Source organism: Myotis brandtii, unplaced genomic scaffold, assembly GCF_000412655.1.
Source record: "Myotis brandtii unplaced genomic scaffold, ASM41265v1 scaffold525, whole genome shotgun sequence".
Taxonomy (NCBI): Eukaryota; Metazoa; Chordata; class Mammalia; order Chiroptera; family Vespertilionidae; genus Myotis; species Myotis brandtii.
The window spans coordinates 4,712,690-4,739,965 of record NW_005369915.1 but is presented as its reverse complement, the minus strand read 5'-3'; the positions used below and the strand labels follow the sequence as shown (position 1 = coordinate 4,739,965).

The 27,276-nt window shown below is 40.0% G+C and overlaps 1 protein-coding gene across 1 annotated transcript in view; it reads left to right on the top strand.

The window, feature by feature from the left end:
- LOC102250967 (cytosolic beta-glucosidase) overlaps positions 1-13,330 on the top strand; it is a 115,555-nt gene extending 102,225 nt beyond the window's left edge. The window contains exon 5 of the mRNA XM_005877666.1: positions 12,991-13,330. Within this exon, the coding sequence (XP_005877728.1) occupies positions 12,991-13,193 (203 nt within the window). The 3' untranslated portion in view covers positions 13,194-13,330. The remainder of the gene's footprint in view (positions 1-12,990) is intronic.
- The last annotated feature ends 13,946 nt before the right edge of the window (positions 13,331-27,276 follow it).

Sequence of the window (27,276 nt, the reverse complement as noted above, 5' to 3'; positions counted from 1 at the left end):
ACAGACATTTGGTTAAAGTGTAAAATGTTGCCACCTGGCTATAAAGCAAGTCGTGTTCCTGGGCTGAAGAAACTGCAAGGAGGCTAGTTGCTAGGGAGAGGAAGCCAGGCGTTGCTATGTGACATCATTACCCAGATGGACACTTAGCATATTAGCCATATATATATATGTTTGTAGGTTAGAGAAATGCCAGAATTGGAGATATAAAATTTAGAATCATCACAGAGTATTTGACTAGAGGACCCATGACCAAAATTGTGCCATAGCTGAGTCATTAACACCCCCTCCCCACCCCCCAATGAAGATATATACACTAAAAAGAGAGTAAATTAAAACTTTATTCTTAGTTGGGACTTTGGCCGCCAATTGTCTTCAGAAATCTAGTGAGCTAGTCTAAACCATGACTTTTTTTTTTTGCCTAGATTAGAGGCAGGCTAGAATTAGTCTAAAGCCCAGAGTTAAACAACACTGAAAATGCCACAGTTTCCCCTAAATTCATCTTAGGAGCTCTGAACTTGTCTTTCTAATAGGTCGAAAGCCACATCACTAGACCAAGTCCTAGGAAATGGAATCAGAACAACAGATCACACCCCACCAAGCCTGCCTCTGTTCTGGGCCTAAGCAAGTCAAGGAACTTTGGACCTATTGACAAATAAGGGAAAGAGAGACTTTTAAACAAAGTATGAGCGTTGGCAAAGTGTGCTCCAAGGGGGAGAGAATTGGTGCCATCTTACCACTGACTTCAGGAGTGAGTGAAAAAGAGCCCCCGCTTCACATGGAGGCTGTAACTTTATAATCTGATTCCCTTTAAAACTGCCACCCCAGAAAAACGTGGTGTGATTACTGTCCTCTAAATTTCTCCCTGGGAGAAGGTTTCTGGTTTTGATCCTGAATATTTCCTGGGGATACATAAGGGGATTGTAGAAGTCATGGAGAAGCCTTGAGGATTTTCCCTGCACTACAATACCCAGATATTACTCTTAGGAGATTGATATTATAGGTGCTGGCCTTCCCTCCACCTACTTTATGCTCTCCATAAGGTCTGGCTATGTACTTCTCACAGTGACTTTGACCCTTAGATGTCACCCTCAGTCCTAGATTTGCAATCTTTCTAGCTTTGCAATCTTACCATGTTATTCTGATATAAGGATTGTGAACTTTTTTTAAAAATATATTTTATTGATTTTTACAGAGAGGAAGGGAGAGGGATAGAGAATCAGAAACACCGATGAGAGAGAAACATTGATCAGCTGCCTCCTGCACACCCCCCACTGGGGATGTGCCCGCAACCAAAGTACATGCCCTTGACCGGAATCGAACCCAGGACCCTTCAGTCTGCAGGCCAACGCTCTATCCACTGAACCAAACCGGTTAGGGCAGGATTGTGAACTTTGAAGTCATTTCTAAATTTCCCTCTTTTAGTGTGTGACTTTGATCAAATTCCATCCACAGAATGTATCACCTATGGTTGTATCAGGTCAAGGACATAGGATAATTCTGACCCTCCTCAATATCTCTTTTCAGCTTATCTTTTAATGATGGAATACTATACCTCTTGCACAAAAGTTTTGTTTTCTTATTCTATAAATTCTATTCAACACTATGATTTCAATTGCCATATCTACATGACAATTTCAATTTTCACATTTCCACTACAGACTCTAGTTTGAAATCTTTATTTATTTATTCAACTATCTATTAAGCTCTTCATTTGGAGGTCAAAAATAGCACCTAAAAGTCATCACAACCAAAGCTTGATTTATTATCTTCTCTGCCTTTTCTCCAAAACTTCTCTATGACCAGTTTTCTACCTCAGAGACTAACAATATTATCCATTAAATTGTGCTAAATTTGCCACCTTATCCCATTCACCACTGATCTCCAGTGAAATGTTCAGTCCTGTTAATTTTATCTATCTGTTGAATCCATCTGATTCTCTCTGTCTTCACCTATGCCACCCCAGATGAACCGCCCCATCATTTCCCTTGTGATTTATTACAATCATTCCTAAAAGTTCCCTCAGATTCCATTCCTGCTACACTCAAATCTATTTTCCACAGAGGTCACAGTAATCTTTTAAAAATGCAAATTAGCCAAAGTGACTCTCTTGTGTAAACTTCTTCAATGACATTGCTGTTAAGATAAATATCAAAATCTTTAAAATTTTTAGAAGGACATACAGTCTCAGCCCTTGCTTTGTGGCTTTCTCCCAATAATTCCTTTTTTTCCCTTTTCCAGATTTTTAGAGATATAATTGACATATGACATTGTATAAGTTTACAGTGTACAACGTGTTGATTTGATATGCTTACATATTGAGAAATGATTCCCACTATAGCATTAGCTAACACCCTCCATTCCTTGCATAATTACCTTTTATTTCTTGTTATGAGAACTTTTAAGATCTAGTCTCTTAGCAACTCTCGAGTCTATAATACAGAATTGTTAACTATAATCACCATCTGTGCATAGTTCCCCCAAACTTATTCACATTAAAACTGAAAGTTTGCACACTTTGAGCAACATCTCCTCATTACCCCCACTGCCAGACCTTGGTAAACACCATCCTACTTTGTTTCCAAAAGTTTCTAATATTGTTTTTTTAAGATGCTTTTATTGATTTTTAGAGAGAGAAGAAGAGAGAGGGAGAGAGAGACACATCAATGAGTGAGAAACATATATTGGCTGCCTCCTGCACACTGCCTACTGGGGATTAAGCCAGCAACCTGGGCATGTGCCCTGACTGGGAATCTAACCAGCAACCTCTTGGTGCATGGGATGATGCTCAACTGACTGAGCCACACTAGCCAGGGCATTTCTTATATTCTTTATGATCCACTGAACTGTGTTCTTTAAATTCCTTACATGTGCTGTGAACTTTCCATGTCTGATCTTTCATGCATGCTTTTCTTTTTCTTGGAATCCTCTTGTCCTTCTTCATCTAGTAAAAATATATATATATATATATATCATATTTTTTGTCTGTCTAGCTCTTGTTGAATATACTTGCTACATTTGAAGAATATCCAAACTTATGAATTTTGTCTAGGCAAAATAAAGGATGGCATTCCCTAGGTTTCTTTGGAGTAAGAATACAGATATGTGAGATATGTGAGCTAGTCTCTACCAATCAGACTTAATCCTTGTGAGAATTTAATTGGAAAGTGAACAGCTTGAGAAAGGTAGAACCCTTTGTGCTGGTGAGGATGGCAGCAGAGCATCCAGCTTTTGAGAACGACAGTGGTTGTAATGTCCAGTTTCTGGTGCAGAAGTTGTCCAGATGGCAACAACTTGCACTGAAGGACTTAGTGATCAGTGGGTTATTGGCAGTTAAAGCAGTTTCTTCCACCCACCAGTTCTGTGGTGTGCTTTTGAGGGTGGTTCCTGAAAGGTGTGTTTGAGCCTCATTCTTCAGCTTCATCAGCCAAGGTCAGCTTCTGTTACAACTAAGAAAGAACTCTGGCTGATTGCAGTAGAGAATTCCAGCTAATTTTTGAGCTCTCAGCTCTAGTTCATCCAGGAAACTGTTCCATTCACCCCATTCTCCCACCCTTGCTGACTAAGAGCATCTTCCACTGGAACATGTTGTCAAGACTCAGTAGTGGCATGACTTGGCCTGCAGACCCGGTTGTTACCCAACCTCTCTGTGAGTCAATTCCCTTTTCTGTAACATGGGGACAATGATACAATCTGTCTAACTCATGGGCTAACTATCAAGATCAAATGAATGAATGCATGCATACATGAAACCCTTGAAGTGGTACCTGAATGTTCAATAAATATTAGTGAATATGTTCTTTCTCACAGTTCTCTTTTTTCTTTCATAATAACTTGCACATGTCATTAAAGGCTCACAGATGGTAATTGGATTAAGATATGCATTGGTTATTAAGTTCTATAAGAACAGGGGTTGTGTAGTTTTCCCACTATTATATTCCCAATAAATATGTATTTGATAAATATAGGGTGGCCGTTACCTAGGGTCCCAGACATCTTGAATGATGTCGTCCCCACTTCTGACCACTCTGGGGCACAGGAGCTTCGGCAGCACTAGTGTTCCTGGCAGCTTCACCCTGAATTCCTTTTCTTTAATGATTTATTTCTCATGACCCACAGCTGACCCATTCCCACAGAGCACAACCCTGCCCCAGATGCTATACTTTCCCTCGATGCCCTGATTTCTCTGGTTCTCAGCACTGAGCATTTTATGCTGACTCTGCATCCTCTGAAAGCTGTTGGAAGCCAGATGGGAGGAAGAGATAAAATAGGTCTCATCCAGTGCCCTTCCAGACTTTGAGAGAAATAACAACAACGGTAACACAAGTGGTATATATGGAGTGCTCACCTAGTTCATAATGAGCTTTATATATATATTAATTTATTTAATACCCAGCACAATCCGAGGGAGAAGATAGTAAGACCTGCATTTTATAGAAGGGGAAAGTAAGTCCCAGAGGAAAAGGAAAGAAGGAAGGAAGGGAGGGATGAAGGAAAGAAGGAAGGAGTATTTGGAGGGAGGTATGAAGGGAGGAAGGGGAGAGGAAGAGAAAGGATGGAAGCCTTCCTGGTGGAAGAGAGCTTCACTCGCTGAGAACTTTGATTTCCATAAGAACTTCTCTCCTACAACAGAAGTAATTGTAAAAGTAAGAATGATGGAGTAATTATGATATGGCACTGAATGTGTAGCTATCCTCAGATCAGCTTTATAATTCAGATAGTTTTATGTGATCCCTTTCAACTGCTTGCTATTTGCAGCTTCTTTCCCCCAAAGTCTAATGTAAGTAAAAGGAGCAATACAGATAATTAAGAAATCTGTACGGCTTGTTTCTGGTTAATTGGCATTTTCCTATAAAATATTTAATTTTAGCCTTTGGTTTTCAAAGACACTCTTTTCAGAAAGTCATAGTTTTTGCTACTTGTAGTTCCCATGTGCCAGTGGGGATGATTTGGGCATTTTCACAGATGCTGTCCAGCCACTAGCATTCACCTGGAGTTGGGGGGAGAGCTTATTCTGCATTTTCTATGTTTAGATCTTCCTGATGTTGTTTTACTTAATTTTTCTCCAAAGAAAGGGGGGAAATTCCTTTTTCTTCCAAACAAACAAACAAACAAACAAACAAACAAGAATTCTCTTGCAGGAACTGTTATTCAGTTAAAGCTGCCCTCCAATTGTAGTGTAGTGCTCTTGTGCATTATAACCAAACTCAGGGAAACATATTTAAAGTTACTATGCAGGGCAATTGCCAGGAAATCTGCTTCAAACTGTGTCCTGGGAAGACTTTCTCCAGCTTTGACAGGCCTTGAGAGAGATTCTCATAAGCCATCAGCAAAATCAGGTGGCTGCTTTGGGACTCAAAGTCTAGTTGGCAACCGCTGGTACATTTGTTTCCTAGGGCTGCCTTAACAAATGACTACCAACGTCGTGGTTTAGCACCACATAAGTGTATGAAACATATTCTCTCACAGTTCTGGGAGCCAGAAGTCTGAAATTCAAGCATCTGTAGGATCGGTTTCTTTTGGACATTGAGGGGGAATGTGTTCCTTGTCTCTTTCCTAGCTTCTGGGGGCTGCCTTGGTGTCCCTCAGCTTATAGACTTATCACTCCAGTCTCTGCCTCTGCCTCTGCATTGCCTTTTCCCCTGTGTTCCTTCCTTCTCTTCTTTTATAAGGATACTTGTCACTGGATTGAGGACTCACCATTAACAAGGGTAATTACACCTTGAAATCCTCACCTTAATTACATTTGCAAAGGCCCTTTTTCCAAATAAGGTTACATTTACAGGCTTCAAGTGACAAATCTTTTGTGTGGTCAGTCAACCAACCCATGACATATGATGACTTGAGAGGATTTCTCATAATCTACTGGAATAGGGCTAGGCTTTGACTAAACAGTGGGATGAAAGGCATTTTGAAAACACCCCCCACACCCCCAACTCTGAGTATTCACCATCTCCACCTTAGGCTCTCAGTAGCCATCCATTTCTGAAAGGTGGTGTGTCTCTTTGCCCAGAGATCCTCTGGCTATGACTCTTAGGGAGAGGAGCTAAAGGATATTCTCCCACATTTATAAGCCTGAATATTTATGCCACTTGGGTTGCAAATGGTGTTAAAAAAATTGTAGTGGACTGTCAGAGCTTATTCTAGACTTAAGAGTCTCAAACTTGATTAAGTATAAAAATCACTCAGGGAGTTTATTAAGGATAAACAGAAGTTCTCAGGTCATAATCTATACTATTAGTTTGGTAGGGCTGCCATAGCAAAGTGCCAGAGAATAGGTGCTTAAACAACATAAATTTATTTTCTTACAGTTCTGGAGGCTGGAAGTCCAAGGTCAAGGTATCAGCAGTTTGACTTCTTCTGAGGTCTCCTCTTTTGGCTTTGGGATAATCACCTTCTGGCTGTGTCCTCCCTATCTTCCCTCTGTGCACATCACACCTGGTATCTCTCTCTCCTGTTATAAGGACACTAGTCATATTGGATTGGGGCTCACCCTCATTTTAGCTCAATCCACTCTTTAAAGACTTTCTGTTCAAATAAGGTCATATGCTGAGGTACTGAAAGTTGGTGCTTCAATATATGAATTTAACCCATAACACAACCCAAGGGATTCTCATTTACAAGGTCGGGCCAGTGAACTTTTTAAACTATGTCCCAGGTAATTGCAAGTGGTTCAAGTGGTCAGAGTCTACACTTTGAGATGTTTTGACATTTGCATTGACTCTGTCTTTAAACCATCCTGATTTTTCCACATCACATATTTAGCAATAAATTAATGCAAATAGAAGATACTCCATGACCCTTTGCAGTCACTCCCCAAGACCTCTCCTAACTCCTGTGTCTTTGTCTCAGATGTTTCCTTTCTATTTTATTGACTTTTAATCTGAGGTTGTTTTGATCCTGTCTTTTGGACTTATTATGACATTGACTTAGTTACATACTACTTAAGGATCTTGCCCAGCCAGTGTGGGTAAGATCTTGCGTTGACCTGTGAACCAGGAAGTCACAGTTTGATTCCTGATCAGGGCACATGCCCAGGTTGTCAGCAGCCCAGTCCCCAGTAGGGACAGGAAGCAGCAAATCAATGATTCTCTCTTATCATTGATATTTCTACCTCTCTGTCCCTCTCCCTTCCTCTCTGAAATCAATAATATATATGTTATCTTGACTTACTCCCATTCTACTAGCTTTTCCCCATCTGAGATAGGATTTTCTGCTCAAGAGCTAATCCCCAGGATGCACCAGCTCAGCTAACATCATGCAGGTCTGAGAACTTGTACTTCTAAAATTCAGTGCTTTAGGGCGTCTCAGGATCACTCTTCAGAACTCAGTGAGGTGGGAAGTCAGGCCATGACTTGGATATGTCACTCTGGAGGGGAAAAAAAGGAATCTGTCAACTGACATAAAGAGCCTTGCTTTCAGGTATATATAGTCTGTTTACATCTGTCCCTTCACCCTTAAACTCACCTTTCTCAGACTGAATGTTGTCTTTGTGACTCCTTTTCCCCTTTTACACAGTCTAATATTTTTATGTAAAACCAGTTTCTACTTTATCAAAATGTTTGGGTTGGGGGAGAAAACACATCAGACTGTGTTTTTCCTTTGGATTCTGCATTCTCCTAAGGGGTTGCCAGAGAGGAAAGCAGCAGAAGCCCACCATGGGCAAGTTATTGTGCTGGGTCCATGCTATCACACTCAGTCCTTACAGCATGAGAAATGACAGTTCTTTCACCTGTATAACTACTGCGGCCCCTGCGATTCAAACCCAAGCATGTAGATCCCAAATCTGGCACATCACTTTGTTTTTTGGATATTTTTCATCCAAGGATATTTTTTCCATTGATTAATAGAGAGAGTGGAAGAGAGAGTGGGAGGTAGGGAGGGAGAGAGAAAGAGAGAGAAAAAGAGAAACATTGATGCAAGAGAGACACATCCATTGGTTGCCTTCTGCACGCACCCTGGAACAGGGGCAGGGATGGAACTGGCAACTGAGGTACATACCCTTGACCAGGAATCGAACCCACGACCCCTTGGTCATGGGGCCAATGCTCTAACTACTGAACCAAACCAGCAAGGAGCCAGGGCTGCCACATCACGTTTTTTATGGTTCCTGAACCTTAAAGATGTTTCAAGTTGGTCTCTATGATTTAAACATAATGAATATGGTTTGGTTATTTGATAGTCTGTCTAACAATCCTAATAACTGAGATCTTTGTGGGTTTGTTTCTGTTGTCTGTTAATTCTGGTAAATTTTTAATGCCATCATGTTTCCATGTCTGTCTGGTTATATTTGATAATGTGTGATAATTACATTTAAAATATTTATAACAATAAGAGGTTTAGAATTTAGGTATAGCCCTTCAGAAAAATTTTAAATCTAGATCTTCCAGGCACTTGGGGTACTCCAGTCTGGAATCACCTCAACTCAACATCCAAACTTGATGGTCTCTGAATCACCAGCTGACTCGAGTCTTTCCAATGACCAGATTGCTTCTGGCTCATCCTTCTCCTGATAGTTTAGTCCTTGGGGATATGAGTTTTCTGGGTGTGAGGTCTCATACTACATTTTTGACATGGTGTGGCTCTGTGCTTTGACACCTATGCTCACCCTAGAAAACAGTAAAGGTTCTGATTTCCTAAGACTGGAAAATTCCATCAGGCAAACATAGCTGCCAGGTCTACCAATCTCAATGTCCACTTTCTGCTTCGGCTTGGTAATTCTCTACTAAAATGGCAGCTTTCCATCGTTTTGAAGATTTGTCTTTAATTTTTTCTAGTCCATGTTTACTTGTTTTCATTGGAAGAGTTTGCTCAAATAAAGCAGCCTGAAACAGAAACATAGACGTTGTATTTTTCTTCTCGCTCCTTCCGGGGTTTTATCTCACTCATTTTTTCTCCTGGGAGGTCTGCTGCCTTTCACATGGTTCTGAACCTCTCCACTGGTTCTTGTCACGGCAGCTTGGGTCTGTGGATTAGCAGTTTGTTTGATAGCTTCATAGTTATGCCACACTTGTGGATATCTTCTGTAAGTCCCAGGCAATCTGGAAAACAAGGCTATCTCTGTTTGTAACCAGGGGGATATAGATCCCTTGAGACCAAATGCCCAATTTTTAGCCTTTTGTAATGTGACAAACACAGACATGATCACAGCACTTTATAAACCAGTAAGCTGAGAAGATTCTGCCCAGTACCATGAAACAATGATCTTCTAGGACAAGTTTTGTGTGTGTGTATGTGTGAGAGAGTAGTAAAGAATGCGGTTTTGCCCAGAGAGCAAATTAGCCTTTTCCCTCAGCTTCTGGGAAGAAATCTATGTCCTACCTGACAGAAAGTCCTTGTTAGGGTGGGAGCTGATCACCCCAGAAAGACCCATCATGTGATTGAGGGTGGGGACTTTGAGTCACACAGTGCCCCTTAATCTGGGGACCGAGTTCATCTACATTGGCCATCAGTCAATCAAGCATGACAATGCAATGAAGCCCAAATAAATGGTCGGGACACTGAAGCTCAGGTGTGCTTCCCTGGTTAGCACCACCCTGTGTGCATTGTCACAGGCCCACAGCAGGAGGGTAACCGGTCTTCTCTCCCAGGGGGGAAGACAAGGGACATTCATGTTTGGAACCCCTCAGACATTGCCCTGTGTGCCTCTTCCTTTGGTTGATGTTAACCTGTATCCCTCTCTGTAATAAACCATAACTGTGAGAAAAATAAGTTTCAGTGGGTCCTTGTAGCAAATTATTGAAACTGAGAGTGGTTTGGGGAAACCTTTGAACTTGCATTTGATGTCAAAAGTTTGAGCAGTCTAGTGGAGGACTCTGCCCTTAACCTTTTCAATTTGGCAGACACTGGGTATTATATATATACTAGAGGCCTGATGCATGAAATTCATGCAAGAGTAGACCTTCCTTCCCCCAGCTGTCAGCACTGGCTTCCCTCTGGCACCTGGGACCTGGGCTTCCTTCGCAGCCGCGGCTTCGTCTGGAAGGTCATTTGGAAGGACTTCTGGTCTAATTAGCATATTATGCTTTTATTATTATAGATATATATGTGTGAATGTACGTGTATGTGTGCATGTGCATGTGTGTGTGTGTGTGATGCGATACTGGAATGAGGTTCTTATAATAAGGACAGCCTGACTCAGGCTATAACATATGAGCAAGATTAGATACTTTTCTCTTTGTGTCTTAATAGTCAACCTGCTGTGAGACCCTTTCCACTGGCCTTTTAGTCCCAAACCAACTCTGACTCCGTGGGGAGTGTCACTTTCATCCCAGTGCGCTTTGCACCCACCTACAGTTCCTGTAAGTCCCTGTTTACTTTGCCTCCAACTCTGGTTAAAGAAAGAAAGGGAACCCACAGAAGTGTTTTTTTCCCCGCTAAGATGTGGACCCTCATAAATCATAGTGACAAGAAAGGCGATGACGGTCTCTTTCTGTTCTTGAGATTGGACCAGGAGAGGCGCGCAGGGTCCAGCACGCTTTTGTAATTTGTCCCAGTGGTGGCGCAGCGCAAAGGAATCCCACAGCAGGCCAGCTCCTCGGCCCTAACTGAGTAATTCTCTACTTGAATGTTCCTGCAGCGAAAACGCAGAGACATCCACCAGTGTCACTCGGCCCGTTTAGTACCTGCTGCGGAACTCCTGGCAGTTAACAATGAAATTGTCCAGATTTTCTTTTTGTTCCCTTCCAAGCAGGCAGGGCACCATTTTTTAGACCCCGGTTTAGCACATGAATCAATCCTTTTGTATTTGATCAGTGGGACTGCGCATGTTTTCAGAAACTGTCTGGCTTTGTACCTAGCAGGCGTGCTTGTTGGGCAGTAGTTCTGCAAATGAGAGAAAGAAAATATGCAGATCCTCACATGTCGCCAGATGGGATTACAAGGTAGTGAAAAGAGGTGGTTGTTTTCTGGCCTGATATTTGCCTTTGGTTGTTTGAATTCTTAGGGATATATCATCCAGAACTTGTCAGGTTTTTTGTTTTGTTTTGTTTTTTTTTAATTATTTTTAAAAAGGGGTATTTTGCAGTTTGTGGTGACTGAGAGGGGAGGAGACTCACATGGCAACATGGACAAGGAGGAGAAGAGGGAATGTCGAGTAAATGCATATTCCTGCAATGCTGGATGTGCTTGAATGTTATATATTTCTTCTTCCAACAATACTTCATAAGAGCCAGTCCAGCTTGGCTTCATTTCTGCCCCAAGGCCATTCATAAGTAAAGCACTTTTCATGCCTCCACGCACAAAGGTACAGAGGGGTTATGCATCAATGAACCTGACAGGAACCTTTTGTCTCTGGAATATCCACAGTAAAACAATAAAATTATGAGAAGATTTGGAAACCATCACAGATGTAGTTGTATATGGATGTAATGCTTACAAGAGACCTGGAAAATACAGATTTACACCAAAGGAAAAATTTAAGGGTGGGTCTTGCTTTTCTGAAGCTAGAGGAGTCTCTTTGGTTGAAAGCAGTCCCCAGTGCAATGAAAATTTGACTTGTTACATGAATGTCCATTTTCACCCAACTTATTATAGGATATGCCTATCTTATAAAGTAAACTTCCCTTTTAAGTTTAGTTTGTGAATTGAGAAGTGGATAAGAGTGCACCCTATAGATATGGTTCATTATTTTCATTTACAAAAATGCTCAAAGGAAAGATCTACACAACTTCCAAGTTTGCCAAACTTAAAATACTAATAAAAATGAGCTCAGTTCTGTGACTAAAGTGATGGACCCAGTGTAAAACTGCTTAGAGAATTCTCTACATGTTGGCATCTTACTATGGAGTCCATAGATGGGCTTTGGGGCATCCACGAATGAAATTACATAGAATGCTGTGTTTGTGCACATGTATATTGGGGCGGGGGGAGTTCATTGCTTTGGCTCTTAGAGGGCTTAAGCACCACTCTGAGTTTAGATGTGGGGCAAAGGAGATGGCATAGCATTTTTGTGCCTACTCAGTCTAGGCAACAGGCACAGGCACAGCCAGCGTTGTGTGCTGACCTCTTTCATTTTTGGAGGTTCTATTTCCAGAATTATAAGACATGTCTCCATTTGATCACAAGGTAAGTGATGGCTTCCTTACTCATGTTGTTATGGCCTCTTTCCTTTACTTGTTGGCTTTCTGGATTATCTGGAAGCTGTACTTAGATGCTGGGCAGGGCCTTTACTGAATGTCATTCTAGGCACCAGGAAGAAACTCAGTTGTGTGTGTGTTTCTTTGTGTCTAAAAAGTAGTAAACATTGAAGAGATGTGTATTGAGTAAAGGAATCCTATATAATAAAAGGGTAATATGCAAATTGACCCCAACAGCACAATGATCAGAAATGACCGGTCACTATGACACACACTGACCACCAGGGGGCAGATGCTCAATGCAGATGCTGCCCCCCGTGGTCAATGTGCTTCCACAGGGGGAGTGCCACTCGCCAGAAGCCAGCTCATGGCTGGCCAGCACAGTGGCGATGGCGGAAGCCTCTCCCTCCACCATGGAAGCACTAAGGATATCTGACTAACGGCCCAAGGGGTGGGCCTAAACTGTTAGTCGGACATCCGCCAACGGCTCCAGGGCTGCCAGAGGGATGTCTGACTGCCAGCTTAGGCTCAATCCCCTGGGAGCAGGCCTAAGCTGTCAGTTGGACATCCCCCGAGGGGTCCCAGACTGTGAGAGGGCGCAGGCCGGGCTGAGGGGACCCCCCCGCCCGAGTGCATGAATTTTCATGTACCGAGCCTCTAGTGAATAAATAAAACAAGTATCTAAATGAATAAATAATCCACTAATAATAACAATATGTAACTTCACTTCTTCAATGAAGTCCCTGCTCCGTTAAACCAGTAAATCAGAAAAGGGGATTGAGAGGCTGGTTCTATTCCCTTTTTGACCTCCTGCACAAGGAAGATGCCCACATTGGTCCTCAGTGATTTTTGTCTGCATTCTCATCAAACCTTCCTAGAAATGGTAATAATTCCCTCCTTTTCTTTTGAATTTCAGCTATCCAGCTTGATAAAGTCAACCTTCAATTGTACTGCGCTTGGTCTCTTCTGGACAACTTTGAGTGGAACCAGGGTTACAGCATGCGGTTTGGTTTCTTCCACGTTGATTTTGAAGACCCAGCTAGACCCAGAGTCCCTTACACGTCAGCCAAGGAGTATGCCAAGGTCATTAGAAACAATGGCTTAGAGGGACATCTATAGAAGAGATGGCTGGATGGTATCACCCAGAGAAGAGGCCTCGGTGATTGCAAAGGAATCTGCTTTGGGGATCCCTCAGACAATCTCATATTGCCTTTGTAACCCACAGGTCCTCTTTCCTCTCTGTGCATTTGGATCAATGGGGCTTTTAGAAAAAGAGAATAGAAAAACACTGAAATTTTTATATTAAGAAATCGGAAAGACTTAGAAACTTCTATGTAAATTCTTTAAATTTTTATAGAAAAAATAATGCAATATTACTGATTTGCAACTCTAATAGCTGACCACTTATAAAAATACTTGTTCTATTTTTTTTTTGTTACATAAGCTATGGTTTTCTATTAGGTCTATATTTTTCCTACTGTTTAATCTAGTGTAAGAAAATCAAAATTAAAAGGTAGTCACATCATATAGTTATGTATTCTACTCACCAAAGGGATTAATTGATAACCTATTTAATAAAATGGATGTGTTGATATATTTGGCATATATTTTATCTATATAGGAACAAGTACATCTTTCTCTTGTCTGATGAACTTTTGAAAAATAATAAATCAATCAAACAAATTAGACTATGAGTGCCAGAAACAGTATTTGAGTGTTGATATTTAGCAGAAACTGGATTCCTACTCCAGGGTGACACCAATTGATGACACCTGTGAACGCATACATGAGCTGATTGACCATGAGTATAAGCAGAGGAGGGAATGAGTCACCACATTGGTAGTTGAAATGTCAGATATGTATGGGCTTGAGTGGAGTTGGGCCCTTTACTGAGCTTCTTTGGTAATAGATGTAGGTTCCCTCTGGACTCCATGTTTCCAGCCCAGCCAACTCCTCACATAGGTGGAATTTGGACACTCACATCCTTATTTAAGTAGTATTTACCAAACATTCATTTGGATATCAGGCTCAAAACTAAGAGGTAAGTATTATTACCCGATTCTGCAGAATGAGAAACTGAGACTGCGCTGATGTGCCTCGTCCTGAAGTCACATAAGTGCATGCTTACTGGACCCAGCACTTCTTTGGCTTCAGCTCTATGCTCTTTCCAGCACACCATGGATGGCAGTACCTTGGAAGTCTTCTCTGCAATTTTTGAACAGAGAAAAAAGCAGAGGTGTGGAGATGCCTTTTGCTGGAGGAGGTGGGTAAGCCAGCTTTCGGTATTCTCAGTCTGCTTGCTTGCTTGGTTCTCGTAAGGCTTTTGGCCTCAGCAGACACTATGTCATTTTTTTAAAAAAACTGTGGTCAATTTCTGGATCGTTTTCATGTTCATAACCGGGGTATTATTTACAGCAAAGAACACTCTCTCAGTAGCTTTGGACAGAGTAAGAAAGAAATGGTCGTAGTAGTTCAATAAACGTGGATGCACTGGGGAAAATTATATGAAGATTAAAATGGTGTCCATAGGAAATTCTATTACATCTTTGCCACTGGTTTGTTATTTTTATTGTTCCATGAGACATTATCTCACAATTTGTGTTCATTTAAAAAGCACATTTCCAAATCTTATTTCATTCTTTTCCTATCCAGCCTGTCTTGTTCATTTTCAACATGCATCATATTTACAATTTATGTGCCTTCTTACATTATCTTGCAAGACAACCAAGTTTTCCTTTTAATTAGGATATTGCTTTGAGTATTACTCATCCTACAGGGCACATTTACAAGTTTTGCAACAATATAAATGAAGACTGTATTTTGGTTACCAAAACCAATAATGTCATATTCGTGCTGTAAATACAGGACCTGTCACACTCGGTCCACCAGGTGAAATAAACACCATAGCTGTAGCTCCCAGGCTTCCTCACAGGGCAGGGCCTTCTGCAGCTCTGGGCTGGGTGTTCAAGGCTAGTGTTTCACCCAGAGGTGGATCAAACTTCCCTAATTAGTCCTGTAACTTAGAATTGCCACAAGGTTAAACTGAAGGGGAAAAAAATCCACCAGCCCCAAACCTAAGGGCCCCTATAGTATTTTAATTAATGTTACTTTTAATTGCTTGTATTAACATTTGAAAACGAGATTGATTGGCTTTTGCCTGTCAGGGTAACAGAACTTGGATTCTTTAAATGTAAAAACAGTTGTTAATTATACTTAAAAATCCATAAATACTGCAGTTAGATGTCTTGAAGGTCATCCGAGGCTTGTAAAACACATGTTTTATGTCTGTTTTATCTAAGGAGAAACTTGGGTATCACAGTGATGGATTGGAGCTCCTTATATTTCTTTCTCTCTACCTTCCTTGTTTTTTGTTTGTTTGTTTTTCTAAGGGAACATGAACATAGGTTATCAACATCCTGGGGATCATTTTTAAATAATTTGTAATCGTTTTTATTTGGGGGCAAGTTACTTCTAAATTGCTAAAAATATGCAGAAGATAACAGTAGCCCATTTTCATTAAGATGTGTAGGGCTTTAGTTTTATATTTCCTACAAACAGCACTGGAAAATGTCCACCTAAACCCTTTATTGAGTGAAAAGGCATGAGTTCTCATTAAGAAACCCATAAACTAAGAAGCTGGCAACCTTGGTATTTGGCAGTAGAGTGCCAGTCAGGCTTTTGTGCTCAGGGAATTTGTGTTCAGTCTGTAGCTTTTAATTATTTTTATGAACGAGGGAATAATGAATACATTTGTAATATATTGAAAAAATTCCCCAACACTGACTGACCAAAAAGTAGATTTACATGATAATCCTTAAACACTAATTCTATTGCTCAGTGCTGAGCAGAAAGAAACTAAAATACTGAGCTTCATTACTGAGAGAGCAGAATAAATCAAAGCTGATAGAATTAATACTGTTTAATTACTAGCAATACACCTTACCCAGAGAACGCATATTCATCGCCGATCACAGTATTTTAGGCTACAGTTGTCCTGGGAGGGATATAGCACTGAGCACAAAGCATGATGTGCCTTAAAGAATGAAATTAGAAGACATTTGAACATAAAGACACTTTATGGTGGCCTTTAGAATTACACAGCATGAAGGAGAATCAACCCTCTTAATTGTGGCAGTAGGGAAGACAGGAAGAAGTATAGAAGCTCTGGGTTAGGGTGACTGGGTGAAACAATTCCCAGTGGTGACAGTTAATGAGTATTGCTTGTAGAGAGTAGACAGGGCCTATGGTCTCAGGTTTTCTTAGTATTTACAGTGTCACCTGACCCATGACTGGGTAATGTGACCTTGCCTGAGTGGCTACTGGTAGCCAGTATAAGGCAAATATAGTGTAATCATTATGAATATAGGCTCTGGAGTTCACCTAGAGTTAAATCTTGGCCCTGACAATTAATAGTCAAATGCCATTTAAACAATTTATTGAACTTCCCTGTGCCTCAGTTTTCCTCTCTGTAAAATGGGCTCCTTGTAAGGCTGTTGTGTGCTGATCATTGTAACATGCTTAGAACAGTTCCTGGAACATGACAAGGGCATGACGAGTGTGAGCCATTAGTTGTAATTCTCAAAATTGTCCACAATTCATCAATTACAGCTCAGCTTTTTCCTCCTCTTGTACCACCTCCATTTCTGCTGAGGTGTTTGCTAAGTTGTAATTCATTGTCTCTCTAATTTTCTGTCTCTCTAATTTTTGTGGCATCCATCTTCCCTGTGACCTCAATTCTCTGACGGATCTAAGAAGAGTTGTTAATTTTCAATTTGTTTAGCTCTTTGGTGTTAGGAAGGGAGCAATGACTTCCAAGTTCCTCACATATTGGACTGTAAATAGGAAGTCACCATTTTTTTTATCATCTTTGGAATTGAACATTTTCAGTACATATTTATTAAGCCAAACTGTACAATACATTGTACAGATGCAACCCTGACAGGACAGCAGTTCTTCTCCAAAGAAGTGCAGGTCTGGTTGGGGAACTAGGATAGAGACACGAGATAAGCACTGTCAGGTGAATTTTCCAGATAATTAGAAGAGGGAGAGCTCTCTGCTAGTTGGGGTGAGCAGGTAAGGCTTCATGGACAAGGGAAGATCATATACTATAAAAATAATACAAAGAATACTCTGATCATATAAATAATACAAGTAAAATTATGGAGGTGGAAAGCAAAAGGCCTGCCGAAGGTGAGGGGCAGTACCCAGGCCAGTTCACCTTAGAGAAGAGAGTGGGACTAGAATATGGAGATTCTCTGATGTTCTTCAAATATGTTTTGGTGCCATCTTAGCATAAAGTTGAAGATTTCTGAGCAGCATGGCCATGTTTAAATGCAACATATTGAAAGATGGCAAAGAAATAGGGGGTAGGAACCAGATCGAAAGCTCATATACTATAAAAATAATACAAAGAATACTCTGATCGTATAAATAATATAAGTAAAATTATGGAGGTGGAAAGCAAAAGGCCTGCTGGAGGTGAGGGACAGTATCCAGGCCAGTTCACCTTAGAGAAGAGAGTGGGACTAGAACATGGAGATTCTCTGATGTTCTTCAAAGATGTTTTGGTGCCATCTTAGCACAAAGTTGAAGATTTCTGAGCAGGATGGCCATGTTTAAATGCAACAAGTTGAAAGATGGCAAAGAAATAGGGTGTAGGAACCAGATCGAAAGTTGCTTGTAACAGAATACATATAGTTGATGTGGTAATTCCCTATTTAAGGTAGAATTGCATGTATGAAAAGTTCATGTGTAATTAATGTATCGAAGTGTGTGTGTGTGTGTGCGCACACACGTGCACATACACACACACACACACACACAAGTACACAGGAACCTAAATGCAACCTGGTCTCTTGGGAAACCTGGATGAATAATGAAAAGGACATGAGTGGGAACTACAAATAGTCTTTAGTTTAATTAATAGTGCTTTATAAATGTTAACTTCTTTGCTTTGATAAATATACAATGGCTATGTAAGATGTTTTAGGGGAAGTTGGGTGAAGAGTATATGAAATGCTTCATTTTTACTTTGCAACTCTTTTGTAAATCTAAAATTATCCCCTACCCAAGTTTTAAAAATGTACATGGGAAGAATTAATACTCTATTCAGAGAATGTATTAGATCAATACTTATATTATAATATACATATACAGAGATAAGAGATAAGAAAGACATAACCACTATTAATATTCTGTTATTTCCTTTCTCTCTCTCTCTCTCTCTCTCTCTCTCTCTCTGGGTAGTGGTATTATAGCTAATTTATTATTTTTATTTTTATTCCCAAGTTATCCTTATTTCTGTTTTCTTTTCTTATTAGAATATATTGTCAAAGACAAACTTAAGCAGTCCCTGTGATTCCTTGTCTGTTGGAGAAATGGAAGTAGATAGGTCAACAATGGCTTTGTATAAGGGAATAATGGTACTATTGATAGAAATTGCAAGTATACACATTACTTAATCTAGGTGATACTTTAAACACGTCATGGCAACACATGTTACTTAAAAATTAATTGCTACCTCTAGCCTGTAATCAGCAATTTATTATATCTCTGTCACAACTCATGCTTTTTGTTTGTTTGCTCATCTGGATGGTGACCAATTCAAGGTCTTACTCATCTTAATATTTCCAGTATCTAGCATGATATCTGGCACATATAAGCAACTTCTAAATGTGTATGAAGTCATTGACTCAGTGGACATTAGGTAGTCAAATTCTTATTTACAATAGAAACTTAAGACATAGATTGACTCATTTAACCTTTACAAGATAATAATTCTACAATTATTATCCCCATTTTATAAAATAATAAACTGAGGCAGGGAGCAGGTATCTGGTCTAAACCATAGAGCTAGGATGTGGTGGAGCCACCATTGCAAGCCATACAGCCTGCTTCCGGTCACCAAAATGCTACTTCATACTCTTTCTTGATGAGGCTGTGGTAGAACAGGCTTCAGCAGGACTTCTGGCTCCTGGTTCTTTTATTTTTATTGAATTTATTGGGGATACATTGGTTAATAAAATTATACAGGTTTCAGTGTATAATTCTATAATACATCAGCTGTATATTATATTGTCTGTTCACAACCCCAAGTCAAGTCTCCTTCCATCTCCATTTATTCCCCCTTTATCCTCTTCTATCTCTCCCAAGCCTCCTTCCTTCTAGTAATCACCATACTATTATCTGTATCTATGAAGGGCTTTTTTTGTTTTTGTTTTTGTTTTTTCTTACTCAGGTTATTTTCACTGGGCTGCCCTGACACATGACTTAGCCGTATTGCAACATTTCAGGACAAGGTCCTCTGTGATTCCAAAACTACAGCTGAATTTCCACATGATCCAGCTAGTCATTTCAGAAAATAGTAGTGAAATTCTTTCTTCCCTGTGATTACTATTGTCCACATCAATCATGATTTTCTTCGCTTCAGCACTTACCCAGGCCAATCTTCTAATAAGGCATTACTCTTCCCAGCAATGGCATTGACCAAAATGGAATAGTTCCCATGATAAAAATGCTGCATTTTCAGCCACCAGCTGAGCAGATGTGGAGGGTAAGCCCATGAACAGTGTCAGTCACCCAGGGCCTGAGTGTGGCGCTGGCATTTATGGAATCTGCAACCTCAAGCAACGCGCACGTCTCTGATTTTTATTTCCCTCAACTGTAAAGTGAGAATTCAAATAAAACTATCCACTTTTTTAGCAGTGTCATGAGAATTCAATGAGATGATACATACAAGATAACTTAGAACACTGCCCACTGAGTGGTAGCTACAATGTCCATTAAGTGGTAGTTAGCTATTAGTACTTTTCTCAGTTAACATTATTGCAAAGACTCTAAGTTTATGGGAATTACTTCAGGCAATTGACTCTTGCTACATGCCTACAATGCTTCCTATTCTTCCATCTGCCTTCTGGGGCGCTAACTGCCTCCCCAATGCTGCTGCCTGCCCAGTGCTGACTTAGAAACTGCCCTTCATCACATATAAGTCTGTAGTGGGCTCCATGGGTCTTTTGTGGGTTCATGTTCCATGTCAAGCAGAACCAAAAACATTTTATTTACTACTCACATAAACAAAGAAGACAGTGAAACGACAGTTTTCCATTCTCCCGTAAGTCTCCATTCCTCTTTTTTTCCTCCCCATAAATGACAATGCGTGGATCTTATTACTTTAATAGACCGCACATTGATTTGCTTGCAAGATGGAACTAGTCAAAGGGGGGCTGGCTAAGAAGAACATTTTTCCTCTTTTCTGCGTTTCATTTTTACAGTAGAATGCATCCCCCAAAACCTTCCAGATTGCCTATTTTCTGATCATACTGTCTATTATAATTCCGCCCGATGGCAAATTTCTCCTTATTGACTCTAAATTACATTTAATCCTGTTAGGATCTCTTTTTATTGAAAGGCATGTGTTGTGATGGCATTGACGGGAGTCCAGAAGCCGAGTTGCCCAGCCAAAGGAAAATCAGCTCTTGGAGCCTTCTAATGCTTGTCATTTTCCTGCTGGGCCCAGCTGTGTAGCCTCTTGAAGGATGCAGAGGACCAGGGTGTTGAGTGCAGATAACGGTGGGCTCCCAGGCGGTGTGGAGAGCTTTCCACCATAAGAAAATTATCTTTTGAGCCCAGTGGACTAAGAACCAAAGGCCATTTTGAGCTAAGACAGTATAATTCTATTAGTGCAAAGCCCTTGCCGAGGGAAATTGCCTGTGCTAAAATCGGTGCACAAATTAAAATAACAGGGCTAAGGGGAAAATATCTCTATAAAAGGCTTTATGACGCCGGTGGATAATAATATCCTTGTCACATTAGGATCTGGAGACCTAAAGATATAGAAGCGCTTTTACACAGCATATGGGGCTTCTTTACTCAACTTTAGCCTGTGTGGTAACTCTGTTCTTGCACATTGGGTGCTGATTGGATGATTTTGTATGCTGCGCCAAAGCCTATGTTTGTTCGCATCAAGAAAAAGCAGCATATAAGGTCTGCATACCATTGCTGTGTGACACCTTATAAGATTGACGTCTGCTAAAAACCCCATTTTGGCTAAATGTATTGCATGTGTAAGTTCCCTGTGATTTGCATGGATTTTGTGGCAACAGGCATTGTTGCTAATATCACTGTTTTGATATGTGTGTAAAATTTATTTAAATTTAGAATAATTTCATTAGAAAGGGGTGAAGTGGAAAAATAAAAAGCTGTCAGCACAAATGCTGTTTATTTTCCAGGGTGACGGAAATCAAAAGTCCCAAGGACTGTGACTATTGAATGGCTAACTTCATGAAACCCAGCACTATCTGTGATTAGATGGCAGCTGCAAATCTAAAGCTCATGCTACATTTCCCTAATTCCATGGCAAAGACAACACGGGCAATGGGCTGTCACACACTTGAAAATGGTGCCATGTCAGTAAATAAAGACACAGTTCATAATTCTATAAAAGGATGATGATGACATTTACTCTGTAATTAAACAATCATAAAACATGATTCTTTGAGCGGGAGCCATAGAGTAGAGTTTAGTGCCAATACATCTCCTTCTTAGCCTAGAATGAAATTAAGGTAGTAACCAACTGGTTTTATTTCCTCCTGCTCTTCTGCCCTCTCTAGCTCCCTTCCTCCTCTCTATCCTCCTCTTTTCTTTCTCTCATCCATCCCTCCCTGTCACTTTATCTTTTCTACCTCATTCTCTTCCTCTCTCTCGATCCACTCATTGGCTCATTCACCAACTCTCCCACTCTCTTCATCTTTCACTGGTCATTTATTATGGATCTATCTTGGCTCAGGGGTCATGCTGGCCTGGGACTACACTGTGACCACGACAGGTACACCTTTGGTCATCATGATTCTTGCAATTTATAGGGAAACAAGGCTGGGTTATCTGACATGAAGACCAAGGACATGCTCAGGGCACCAGCAAAGGAAGAGTGGCCTTCCTCCCCTCTTTTGAAAATTAGGCTTATTCTATAATATTTGGAATAAAGTACTGAAGCAACAATAATTGGAACTATCAAAACCTTCTTGGACATCTTAATCTGACTTGAAAGTTTTGATTTTTTTCTTCATTCCAAAATCCATATGGTGTTGGAGGAGACACCATTATCTTGTCAGAGCTTAGGGCCTCTTAAAGTCTTAATAGGGAACATGTGGAGACCAAATAATTAGACAGTGACATTGAACAAGTAATTAGAAGTGTGATGAGTGCTGTAAAGGAGAGTGCTATGGAGCATATGACGGGAGCCTAACCTCCCTTTTTTTTTTCTCGGTTGAATCCAAGACACACACAGTTTAAATTACAGTGGGATAAAGACCTTAGAGGAGTTGGTATTTACAGTGCCTGGAGTGGGTGAAGGTAGGGAGAAATAATCACTCTTTCTGGCTGTCCTTGAATTGGGTAAGAACACTGTTTGGGGTAGATTAAGAAAGAATTGAAGACTCTTAAAAAAGGACTTGCATATGATAAAGGTTTTTTTACTCTAACAAAATTGAATTGTTGGAGGATCTTGAGTTCAAGAAGTGAAAACCCTTTCCTGTATTTCCAAATGGTTAGTAAAAGGGGATGAGAAGCAAAGGAAAGTCCACGTCACCTGTATTGAATGGATAAATTCTAAACATTCTGCTCCTCATGGCTTTGAGGTGTTTGGGAGGCTTAATATAAGGTCTTTGGGATGACTTTTTGATACCTTATGTAGGAACATATTGCATGATCCTTAGAAAGTTTGATATAAAGTCATATATCAATCACAGCATTATCTAGGCTACTATGTTTAGCATATGCCAGTGGTTATCAAACATTAGTAGGCATCAGAGTCATCCAGAGGGCTTGTCAAAATGCTTATTTCTGGGCCCCATTCCAGAGTTTCTGACTCAGCAGGTCTGAGCATGGGGTGACTGAGAATTTGCATTTCTCATTAGTTGCCTGGTGAGACTGCTTCTGCCCACTTTGAGCACCCTTGGTGTATATAATGGGCAGGTGGAAAGAGTATTGGCCTAAGAATCAGAAGACCTGAGTATATTTCCAGCTCCATGATTTAAACCATTTTTTTAATCTTACTCTTGTTGAACTTCTTCAAATTTTTTTACCCTCCTTTGTAGAATGCATGGCTTTATAGCAAAGTTACTACAGGATCAAATTATAGATCTGAAAGCATTTTGTAAACTAAAAACAAAAAACCAAAAATGCTCTGAGATTTAAAACTTTTTCTAATGCTCACATTGATCACATACCTCTGTCTAGTGTATCCAACAAACTATGGCCCTCAGATTGGGGAATGCTTCCTATAGGATAGAAAGAGCAAGTCTCTGACCTTGGACATTTATGGTTACAGAAAGAATGCAGTGTAGACTAGTAATGTGCTACAAACCAGACATAACAGAAGAATTACGTACAACCAATTCTGTGTTGTTTCCATAAATTCCTTTGTTGCATTTGGCAATCTATCAATTTTGGGGGAACCAGAGTTGTCAATTTCCCCCATCAGATGGGATTCTGGGTGAATGGGTAAAGCCTGTTGGCCAAGAATGACAGCATGTTAAGAAAAAAAATGGTGTACTTTAAACATATAATGTTGTAAAAACAAAAATAAAAATCAGACAACAAGCTATTTTGGCTGTGTGAAGCAACTCATTCCTGTTGGTTGAGGAATCCAAATTGTCATTTTTTTATTTTCTGGCACATTTTTCCATTATATATACCTTTTATTCAAATTTATTAAGTTTTAAAGAAATCAGACCTCAAATGAAAAACCTTTCTGTCCCCATCAGCTAAAAATGAGGCCCCATATTTTATTGACTGTCAACTTCCTAAGATGCTTTATCCTTAGTCTCAGCTGAGCCCTGCCAATGCTGAGCCATTCAAGAGAAATAGAAGATTCTGAGCCTTGGTGAAAATGTGAACATCAATGTGTCCTTGAAGCATATCTGTGAGATGTACTGGGAGCATAGCAAAATTGAGAATCCCCTCCATGGGGTATCCAGAAATCTTTTATTTTGCCATTAAACTGTTCATAGAACTTATCACTTTCATGTGGTGACAGAAAATCATTGAGGAAGGTCCCTCCTGTTCAGTAATGACAAAGAAAACATCCCTGAGTCAATTGTCCTGGTGGTGGTTGTTCTGAGTCCTGGGTACATGCCAAGCGGCTTGCCAGGTAGCCTCAAGGTTTGACTTGAAATATGATTTTCCCTCAAGCTTTGCAGGGGAGGCAGTATACATATTTTCTTGTGTTTTAATAATTATGGCTGGAAGATTACCTATAGGAGGCTGGATTATTATTCTATAACATTTCTAAGGGAGACTAACAGATAAGGGAAGAAAGCATATTGAAAAGAGTCCAGGACTGCAAGACTAGCTGGAGAACATTGAGGGCAGTCCTTAGCTCTCAGAATAGGGAAACTTCCAGCAACTGAAAGATTAAAGTCCAAGTAAATAACCTGGATGCCAGAGTCAGACAGACAGGGCTAAATTCCTTGCTTCACCACTGCCTAGATCTCTGAGCTTGAGTAAATAACCTTCCAGAACCTCAGTTTTCTCATTTACAAAATTAGCTTAAAAATACCTCCTTCCTCACAGTTGTGTGGAAGATCACATGAGGGAAGGTCTGTTAATTCCAACTAGATTACATGTCCTTTAGAAAAGAAAGTAAGGTCTTTTCTCATTTATTAAAAAATCTCATATTAAGCAGACACTGGGTGCTGGACACTGGGGATATCTGCCTGCAGTAGGCTCATCCCATTTCGTTCAGCTTCACGCTTAGCATGCAGATAACATTTAAATATGCTTGATGTATTAATTAAATAAAAATTTCCCATATTGCTTCTTTTAAAAATTGTATAATGTGAGTTGGATCCTTTATTCACCTTTCACACCCTTCTTAAAATATATGCAAACTTTAATTTGGACACCCTATTAGTAAAAAGTTGGAATTATAAAATTCCTTTTCAGATCTCCCATGCCATATTATTTCCTGGGGATATGCTTGATTAAAACCTGACTCAAGAAAAGTTTTACTTTATGCAGGATGAAATATATACAAAGGAACATGACTATGTTACTGTCACAGTTTGTATTCTTGAAGTTTGGGTGTAATTTTTGATTTAGGCATTTTGCCCCCAATGAAATCCTATATGTTATAAGGTAGCAGCTAATAAGATCTGATACAGTGACTTTAAATTGAATTTCATTAAAAAATAAGAGCATAAAATGTCTTCCTAATAGTCTTAATTAGGGAAAATGGAGGATCATAGTGTTCCTATATTAATGCACTAACTTAGGTAATTGGGATAATATAAAATGCATAGTGAGAAAAATAGGAAGTTTGAAAGTCAGGGGAAAAATAACCCACTACTTCAAGTTTCTAGTATTTTTTGTTTTTGGTCCAGGGAAACTCACCAGATGTTGGGCATAACGTCTTAAAGTAATTATCCTCTTTCATGTGTACAAGTCAGTATTGTCCTCCTGCAGCCCTTGTTTCGTGGTGACTACTTCCCTGGGAAAGGCATTGTTCTGAATCTCACTGCTTCATAACAACTGCCACTTGTCCTCCTGATTAGGGCATTGTATGGAAACAGTGCATTCATCGCAAGGCTCTTGCTAATCTCTCTCCTTTCATGCACAGCCTCCCAGCTTCTCAGAGAGCTCTGCCTTTGCGTTTCTAATTGAATGCTCCTAAAAGTTGATATTCATGCATTCTGCTTGCCTGAAATCTCTGTTCATACCTCACTATGATGGTCTTATCTGTCTCTTTTATATTTCAGTCTGGTTGGGAAGTGAAATTAGGCTTGATTCCCTAATTGGAAGCCGCATGGGGCATCCGCGTGATGATAACTGTCCCCAGAACTCAATAGTTACTCAGCACTCTGAAACAGAAGGTTGCCATTTTGTAAAACCATAGAAAATGCTATTGGGCCTTTTACAGAATTGTCAATCAGGATAGAATGGACACTAATTGCTTCTCCCACAGATGTTAACATTCCCTTTTAGTGACCAGGCAACTCTTAAGACAGATAAACTCTCTTAGACATCTGAAAATTTCCTATAAACCTAAGTAGAGGTTTCCAAGGTGACATCTGTGATGAGTTGTCCATTGATTAACATAAATGAGGAGCTAACACTTCTGAACAAATAAAATATTTTAGATGCAAAGATCTGGTTCTATTCAATGATGTAGTTACCAGATAAATAAAATTATGTGTTCACAATTCTGGGAGTGTTTTGTGTCATTATGCTGCCCTATCACAGTATTCTCCAAAGTAGATGCAAACACATTAAGTGGTCCCCAAGCCAATTCCATAGGGTCCAAACCCATAACAAGTTATTAAAATATTCTCTATATTTATTTTTGTCTAAAATTAAGAAAAATGTAACATTTAGTAATATTTAAAGCAAAAGTTTGCAGTAGTACATGTTTAGAATTCATAACTAAATATACATATATTGGGACTGCATGCTCCAATATTTTTTTTTTTTTACTAATCAGAGTATGTGTTAGTTATCTATTTCTGGGTAAAAATTACCCCAACATGTAACACCTTAAAACAGCAATCATATACTACCCCACAGTTTTAATGTATCAGGAATCCATGTGTAATTTAGCTGGCTTTTTTTTTTTTTAACATTTATTGATTTCAGATAGGAAGGGAGGGGAAAGAGAGAGAGAAATATCAATGATGAGAGAGAATCATTGATCGGCTGCCTACTCCTCACCCCCTACTGGGGGTCGAGCCCGCAACCTGGGCATGTACCCTAGACCCGAATCAAACCCGGGACCCTTCAGTCTGCAGGCTGACGCTCTATCCACTGAGCCAAACTGGCTAGGACTTAGCTGGCTTTCTTTTTTTTCTTTTTTTAAAAATAAATCTTTATTGTTCAGATTATTAAAGTTGTTCCTCTTTTGCCCCCCATAGCTCCCCTCCACCTGGTTCCCACTCCACCCCCTGCCCTTAGCCCCCCACTGTCCTCGTCCATAGGTGTACAATTTTTGTCCAATCTCTTCCCGCACCCCCCACACCTCATTCCCCCAAGAATTGTCAGTACACTCCCTTTCTATGCCCCTGATTCGATTCTATTCACCAGTTTATTCTGTTCATCAGATTTTTTATTCACTTTATTTTTAGATTCACTTGTTGATAGATATGTATTTGTTGTCACTTTGTTGTTCATAATTTTTATCTTTACCTTTTTCTTCTTCTTCTTCTTAAAGAAT